Genomic DNA, 8,859 nt, shown 5'->3' with positions numbered 1-8,859 from the left:
ATATGAAATGAACTTTGTGTTTCTGGAATATAATAAACTTTGTTATAATGTTTTATGTTCTTTTTATATACTGATCAGTCAATTTCCTAATGCTATAAGATTCTACTTTAACATGACACATGGAATTCCAAAATATTTTTCACTAAAAGTAAGTGCCTCATTATTGTGAAGTCAATGATATGATTCAGGCAAGGGTGTACAGAACTGCTCAGGATACCTGGAGGGTTCTGGCTCCAGAAGCAAACTCTTGATGCAGCTGCAGTTTGGTGCCATTTGGTGGCTGTTATCAAGTTTGACTAAATGTAAGGCAGAGTAATAGAATGGAACTTCCAGAAAAATGGTTAATACAACAAAGTATTTCTTAGTTACCTGGCTTCCATCTCCATCATATGGTAGTAAGGCGGGGAAGTTGGCTAAAAATAACTAGAAACGTGCAAAGCCCCCAACTTCCTTGCTTTCTGAGATAAAACTGTTCCTGGCATTGTCATACCTGTTTTTCCTCCCCTCTTTTGGTTCTTTCCCTCATCAAAAATAAGTCCTGTAAGAGCTCATGCTCTTTTTCAAAAAAGGATGAACATAAAATGGACTTATGTTCCAATAAAATGTTGCCAATTATATTACATCTCAATTTGTCTATTCTTGAGATACCTTCTCAGAGTTTTACTGAAAAATTTTTAGAACTGTTGTGTACATATTGATCAGGGCTTTCCAAGTAGTTGTTCAGTAGCTCAGTCATGTCCAACTCCTTGTGACCCCATGGACTACAGCACACCAGTTTTCCCTGTCTTTTACCATCTCCCGGCGTTTGCTCAAACTCATGTTCATTGAGCTGGTGATGCCATCCAACCATCTCATCCTCTGTCATCCCCTTCTGCCTTCAATCTTTCCCAGTATCAGTGTCTTTCCCAATGAGTTGGCTTTTTGTGTCAGGTGGCCAAAGTATTGGAGCTTCAGCTTTAGCATCAGTCCTTCCAATGAATATTCAGGGTTGATGTCCTTTAGGATTGACAGTTTGATCTCCGTGGTGTCCAAGGGACTCTCAAGAGTCTTCTCCAGCACTACAATTTGAAGACATCAGTTCTTCGGTGCTTTTTTATGGTCCAGCTCTCACATCCACACATCACTACTGGAAAAACCACAGCTTTGACTATATGGACATTTGTAGGCAAAGCAATGTCTCTGCTTTCTAATATGTTGTCTACGTTTGTCATTGCTTTTCTTCCAAGGAGCAAGCATCTTTGGGACTAGTGGTAAAGAACTTGCCTGCCAGTGCAGGAGACGCAAGACACACAGGTTTGATCTCTGGGTCGGGAAGGTCCCTTGCAGGAGGAAATGGTAATCTACTCCAGTATTCTTGCCTGGGGAATTTCATGGAGAGAGGATCCTGGCAGGCTACAGTCCATGGGTTTGGAACGAGTCAGACACGACTGAGTTACTAACACTATCACTATCACTAGTATATAACAAGATGCTTTTATCTTGCCACTTTTAAGATTCCTTATTTATATTAAGCTTTTAACATTTTAAATATAATGTGTTTGGTGTGGATCCCTTTGCATTTATCTGACTTGGAACTCTGTGCTTCCTGTGCCTGGATATCTGTTTCTCCCTCCAGGTAATGAAAATTTTCAGTCATTATTTCTTCAAATAATTATATTAGTCTTTCTCTCATTGTTTTCCATCTAAGATCTCTAGAATGTGTAGATTATTCTGCTCGAAGTTGCTCCATAGGTCCTCTTCATTTTTTAAACTTCTTTTTTAAGTTCTAGTTTGCCTTTTTGTATTTTGCTGTTCTTTTGGATGATATATTTCTGTCTTGTATTCCAGGTGATAAAATAAAATTCATACTTAAAGGCAGGACAAGAAAAAATTAAACATAAAACCCTCTCTCTGTGTCTATTTGGCCTCCTACCTCTCTCCCTAATGTGCAGTGAGGAGGATCTGCCTTATACAGTAACCAGAAGGCCTCAAAGATGGGAATGACTACTTTGCCATAAAGATCATCTTCTTCTTTTCTCCTGAAGCAAGCAATGTAACTTCTTAAAAGATTAGTGTTCCTTCCCAATTTTGCAGGGGTCACAGTGACTTGCTCTCTGCCCTATACGTGATTATCTGGACTTTGTATCTTTGGTGAACTTTATGTAAATATCAGTATTTGATGTACCTGACTATGCTTTCAACTTCTACAAAGTGGAACAGTTCTCAAAGCTCCCTGAGAGTCTGTCTCTCAGATTATAATGGGTTTGAATAAAATTCCTTTTCTCTCTTTAACTGGTTAATTGAATTTTCATCAACACAGGTTACTGATTTGATTCTCCAATTATCTAGTGTGTCACTGAATCCCTCTCCTTTGTTTTCCAGTTCAGCTATTGTATTCTTCAGTTCTGTGACTACTATTTGGTTGTTTTTGATGTTCAGTTGCTAAGTCATGTTAGACTCTTTGGACCCCATGGACTGTACCACAACAGTCTGCTTGTCCTCCACCATTTATCAGAGTTTGCTCAATTTCATGTTCATTGAGTTGGTGATGCTATCTAACCATCTCATCCTCTGCTGCCCTTCTCCTTTTGCCTTCAATCTTTCCCAGCATTGGTCTTTGCCAACGAGCTGGTCTTCGCATTAGGTGGCCAAAGTATTGGAGCTTCAGCAATAGTTCTTCCAATGAATATTTAGGGTTGATTTCCTTTAGGATTGACTGATTTGCTCTTCTTGCAGTCAAAGGGACTCTCAAGAGTCTTCTCCAGCACCATAATTTGAAAGCATCAATTCTTCAGTGTTCAGCCTTTTTTATGATCCAACTCCCACATCTGTGTATGACTTTAGGAAAAAATATAGCTCTGACTATACTGACCTTTGTCAGCAAAGTGATGTCTCTGCTTTTTAATATGTTGTCTAGGTTGGTCATAGCTTTCCTTCCTTTAAAAGGAACAAGCATCTTTTAATTTCATGGCTGCAGTCTCTATCCTCAGTGAGTTTGAAGCCTAAGAAAAGAAAATCTGTCACTATTTCCACTTTTTCCCCTTCTATTTGCCATGAAGTGATGGGACCAGATGCCATGACATTAGTTTTTTGAATGTTGAGACTGTTTGGTACTTTCTTATGCTTTTTGTCTCTTATTGAAGTTCTCACTGTGTTCATCCTTTATTTCTCTTGAAGTCTGTCAGTATCTTTATGAGTATTACTTTGATCTCTGTATCAACTAGATTACTTATCTCTGTTTGGTAAAGTCTTTTTAATGGGGTTTTATCTGTTCAATAATTTGAAACATACTCTTCTATCTCCTTGCTTTGCTTGACTCTCTGTGTTTGTTTCTATACATCAGATGAAACAGCTATCTCTCCCAGTCTTGAAGGCATGGCCTTGTGTAGACGATGTGTGAGGTCTAGAAGTGCCATGCCTCTAGGTCAGCAGAGCCAAGGGGCATCCCTTGTGTGAACTCTGTGAGATAACTATCTGTGGTGGGGGCACTACTTCTGTGTAAGTGGGGCAGGTAGCAGAGTACTCCCCTAATTGGCTGAGGCATGGCCACAACTTGAGGCTTACCCAACCCTAGAAGGACCTTTTTTAGCTGCTTTCTTCCTTGGTTCTTTCTGATAAACATCTAGTTGGTCTACAGTTAGCTTTTTGCTCTTATAGAACCACCAGTCTCCTTTTAATTGTGTATCACCAAATATTTATTAAGTTTTGGAGTTCATTTAAGCTTGAATTTCCTACACATTTTTCCGGATAGTCAGTTCACATGAAGAGAGCTGTGGAGCCCTCTGTTATCATGGTACATCTTTTGTTCTAGGTAAAACCTGCACTGGAGCAGGAATAGTGGCCCATTTAGCTCAGAATGACACTCCTGCTTTAGGAGAAGGTTTCTGAGGGGTGCCAGTAGCCTATGGTGTTCTGAGCACAAAATTCTTATCCTCTGAGAGAACTGGAGCAGCTGGAATTAGGGCCCAGTACTCCTGGCCTGGCATGCTTAGGGTAGAGATTTTACCCATGAATGGGGGTTGGGTAGAGATCACCAGACATTTTAGGTACTCTTGCCTTGATTAGACTTTCTTCAACATGGAGCTTGAGGGGACAAGTAATGTTTGCAGCAACTACAATCAAGGGGATTGACTGTACCATCTTTTTTAGATGGCAACCTTTGACTGGGATCCAGGAGCAGAGGGATCTCTATGTTCCTGCCTGTACTTGCCTGAGTGCACTTTCAGCTCTGCTGGGATGAGAGAGGGCAGGGAGGGAGTGGGTCCTGGCTCGAATGTCATAGATTCTCACTATTCTTCCTGAGATTTAGTAGATTTTGTTGGGTTTGTTCTTTATTTATTTCTATATATTTCCCTGTTAGTCTCTTCAAGTCAAATATATAATTATTATGAGATCTAAGAATCACAAGTCTCAAAATTCAGCAAAGATAAAGGAAACAAACTAGGCAAACACATATGAACACTTATATCAGCTGTATATACTCAATATCTAAAAGCTTAACAAACATCAATTGCCTGCATTTAAGAGTGCATAAAAATTGGTATACATGTGTAATGGAAATTAGAATATTATACATGACAAAATAAATCTCAAAATCAATTTACTCAGAGTAAATTGAAGAAGAGTATGAAGAAGCCTGAGAGAAAAGAGCACATACTGTATGACTCCATTATAACCCAGCCAAAGCACTGGTAAATTATCTAGAAATGGGTTTGGAGGGAAGCATGGCCTGAAAAGAGGCATAATCAACCTTTTGGAAATGAAGGAAATGTTCTGTATCTTGAAGATGTGGTGTTTTTATTGACACCAAAACTCACAGAGTTGTTCACTTTAAATACATACAGTTTATTTCACACAACTTCTTCCTCAATAACATGTTTTTTAAAAAAAATAATGAGCAGATCTTTTTTAGATCCAAGAACTTGCATTTTCGAGCAATGATTCAGAAATATCTTCTTTTTAAAAAGGTTTAATTTCACCTGAAAAATAGAAAGATACTCAAGAAAATAGGAAATTTATTTATGTGTATTTATTATATATTATAATAAAAACATTATCATTATTAATTAACAATTTATTTAGATATTCATTATATAAAAACAGAATAACAAAAGGAGGCTAAATTTTTAAATATAATTGCTGTTAGTATAGCAGCAATTGAGTGAGGATTCAATACCATGAATTCTACAATTTAATAAAATTTACTAGTTATGACTCTATAATCAGCTATAACTATAAATGTAATGGGATGTCACAAGATGAGATTAAAGACATAAGAATGTTTTATATAGATGTGCTCTTCAATTTATTTAGGCATATTTTACTAGCATTCTTTTGCATGCAAAATATAGAATTTTTTATGCAACACTCTGAGTCCTATAATGGAACAAGCCTTCAAAGAAAGAAACTCCTAATTCTTTTCAGTTCCACCTCAGCTACATCTGAAGCACAGAGTCTTTGCCTGTTAGATATTAGTGTCATCATTATATTAAACTGAGAAATAGGAGTTTCTGCAAAGTAAAGACAGTTGACTATGGAGCACATAAGCAAAACCAGAATTAGAAAGCTCAGTCTGACCTGACATTATTTTCTTAACTCTTAATGATTAACTATTATTACTCATATTTTCCTCCTCATTTTGTGAGGCAGCATTTCCTCAGAGATGCTCAAACATTAGAAGTCATTATTCACTTCCACCTATTTCTTATTTTACCACCATTAATCAGTGTTCAGTTTAGTTTACCTATAATTTTAAAGGTATCCCCTCTTTTCACCATCTTGTGTAAGACTATCACCCTTAAAGCCACCATAACCTCGTACTTGAACAATCACACATTTTCTGTGATTATCTTTTTCCATGAATATTAATCTACCACAAGTTACCAATGTGATTTTTATAAAATGCCTATTAGAACACAATATATCTTTTTAAAAAATCCCCAGTGCTCCCTGCTACCTGCAGAAAAAAGTCATTTATATCATCATCTGTAGAAGCTGCTCTCTCTTTGTAATTTCTACATATGCCTTTATTCACTGGGCTTACCATATGACTATTGTTTAGATATTTTCCCTCAATTAGTGTGATCTCAACTACAGAAATTATTTACACCTAGGAATTTTTATAAGCAAAGAGTACATCAAAATTCAATAAATATTAATTTGATGAATGAATTCTCCCTAAGGCATATATAGCAAAATGTGAATTATCTTTACTTGTTTATTTTTATTAGTTTTCTTGTGAAAAAGGAGAATTTCCAAAAATAATTTATCAGCTTAGTAAATATTCAAATGAAGGGAGAAATAATAATGATTTAACTCAGAGAAACCATGAAATAAATGTGCCATTCATTTAGCTATTTGGCACCTGTTAATCACTCAGTCATGTCTGACTCTTTGTGACCCTATGGACTGTAGCCTGCCAGGCTGCTCTGTCCATGGAATTCTCCAGGCAAGAATACTGGAGTGGGTTGCCATTCCCTTCCCCATTAAGTGCTACTTACATTGCACACTTCAGACTCTATGTCCTACAGACTATCTGATCCTCTCACTAGACATTCACAAAGATTTCTTCAGTAAATCTAATATTTTTTTCTGTTTTGCTTAATACATCAGATTGTATTACCTCTACCAAGTAAACATATATCCACATAACATATGTGACTGACTCAAGATAAACAACACACCCCAAACAACAGTCTCAGTTCAGTTCAGTTCAGTTGCTCAGTTGTGTCCGACTCTTTGCAACCCCATGAATTGCAGCATGCCAGGCCTCCCTGCCCATCACCAAATCCTGGAGTTCACTCAGACTCATGTCCATCGAGTCAGTGATGCCATCCAGCCATCTCATCCTCTGTCATCCCCTTCTCCTCCTGCCCCCAATCCCTCCCGGCATCAGAGTCTTTTCTAATGAGTCAATTCTTTGCATGAGGTGGCCAAAGTACTGGAGTTTCAGCTTTAGCATCATTCCTTCCAAAGAAATCCCAGGGCTGATCTCCTTCAGAATGGACTGGTTGGATCTCCTTGCAGTCCAAGGGACTCTCAAGAGTCTTTTCCAACACCACACTTCAAAAGCATCAATTCTTTGGCGCTCAGCCTTCTTCACAGTCCAACTCTCACATCCATACATGACTACTGGAAAAACCATAGCCTTAACTAGACGGACCTTAGTCGGCAAAGTAATGTCTCTGCTTTTGAATATACTATCTAGGTTGATCATAGCTTTCCTTCCAAGGAGTAAGCGTCTTTTAATTTCATGGCTGCAGTCACCATCTGCAGTGATTTTGGAGCCCCCCAAAATAAAGTCTGACACTGTTTCCACTGTTTCCCTATCTATTTCCCATGAAGTGATGGGAAGATAAACAATATACCCCAAACAACAATCTCAGAGTTTGGAGTAAAATTGGAATATGTACATCCTAAAAACAAACTACAAGGCAATCACGATCATTATCCAAAATGAAGATGAACATGAAATGAAGTACAGAGAAAGTCATCTCATTCCAAAATCAACAGCCAGACAGAACATAGTACAAATGTATTCTTTGACAGTAAGTATATAGGATTCAAACAAATAGTCTCTAAGATTAATGGATACTTTTTTTTTTGAATCAGCCCTTCCCCAGGTTGTTTATAAAACTTAGTGCTTTCAGTTATATTACATTTACTTAAGTCTATTTTCAGTTAATATAGAATTAAATAAACTTAGTTTATTCCCTAGGATCTTCCTCAGAGCTTCTTTGACATCTTTGTTTCTCAGAGAGTAAATCAAAGGATTCAACATGGGAGTGACCAGGGTGTAACACAAGGAGGCCACTTTACTCAGCTCAGGAAATCTGTCAGGGATGAAATACATAAAAATGATGGCACCATACAGTACACTCACGACTCCTAGGTGAGAGCTGCAAGTGGAGAAGACTTTCTTTCGCCCCTCAGTGGAGCGTATTTTTAGAACTGTGGATACAATATATATGTAAGACACAATAATGACAATTATGGTAGGCAAAATGATAATGCTGCATAAGAAAAAGGATACCATATTAGGAATGTACAGATCAGAACAAGAAATCCTCTGAAGTGGACGGTAATCACAGTAAAAGTGGTCTATGGCCCGAGAAGCACAAAAGGATAAAGTAAATGTCATGCTGGTCTCAATAACTGAGCTGACACAGCCACAAAAATAGGAAGCAGCCACCAACTGAACACAGAGACGTGTTGACATCTGGACAGAGTAGAGGAGTGGGTTGCAGATGGCAATGAAGCGGTCATAAGCCATGGCTGCCAGGAGAAAGCCCTCGGTCACAATGAAGAGGGCGAAGAGAAAGAGCTGGGTCACACAGCCTGCATAGGAGATGGACTTGCTCTCAGACCAGAAGTTCATCATAGCCTTGGGTGCAATAACAGAAGAATAGAAGAGATCAACGAAGGAGAGGTTGCCTAGGAAGAAATACATTGGTGTGTTCAGCTGGGGGTCAGTCATAATAATGACCATCATGCCAAGGTTCCCTAGAAGGATCATGGCATAGACAAGCAGAAAAAGCAGGAAGAGGAGAATGTGGAGCTCTGCGCGGACCCTGAAGCCGACAAGAATGAAGTCAGTCACTTCTGAGTGGTTGCTTGTTTCCCTGTCACCCATGGCAGAAATCTACTGATAGGCACAAAGCAAAATAAATGATAGTGTGGCTTTGATTCTAGTGCTATTAAGACTCTCAAGATATAGAATTAAATTATTTACATTTTAATGAGATATTGCATACAAATAAATTTTAATGTCAGGAAGATGCAAGAATTTGAAGTAGATGTCATTAGGCTTCTTAAACTGTTATTTTATTAAGCAGTGAAAGATGTTTGGTTATTTTATTAAATCATATGTGGCATGGATTT

General features: G+C 38.0%; 1 protein-coding gene across 1 annotated transcript; it reads right to left on the bottom strand.

The window, feature by feature from the left end:
- Positions 1–7,639: 7,639 nt before the first annotated feature.
- LOC128048176 (olfactory receptor 9K2-like) lies at positions 7,640–8,641 on the bottom strand. The gene has a single exon (XM_052640585.1). It carries the CDS (start codon positions 8,609–8,611, stop codon positions 7,640–7,642), a length of 972 nt encoding a protein of 323 aa, XP_052496545.1. The 5' UTR covers positions 8,612–8,641.
- Positions 8,642–8,859: the final 218 nt, after the last annotated feature.

The sequence above is a fragment of the Budorcas taxicolor genome, chromosome 5 (genome assembly GCF_023091745.1).
Source record: "Budorcas taxicolor isolate Tak-1 chromosome 5, Takin1.1, whole genome shotgun sequence".
NCBI lineage: Eukaryota > Metazoa > Chordata > Mammalia > Artiodactyla > Bovidae > Budorcas > Budorcas taxicolor.
This window is presented reverse-complemented; position numbering and strand designations above follow the sequence as displayed.

What these genes read in the sequence shown, in the direction of transcription:
- LOC128048176 (XM_052640585.1), bottom strand. Translation starts at nt 8,611, where the DNA reads ATGGGTGACAGGGAAACAAGCAACCACTCAGAAGTGACTGACTTCATT.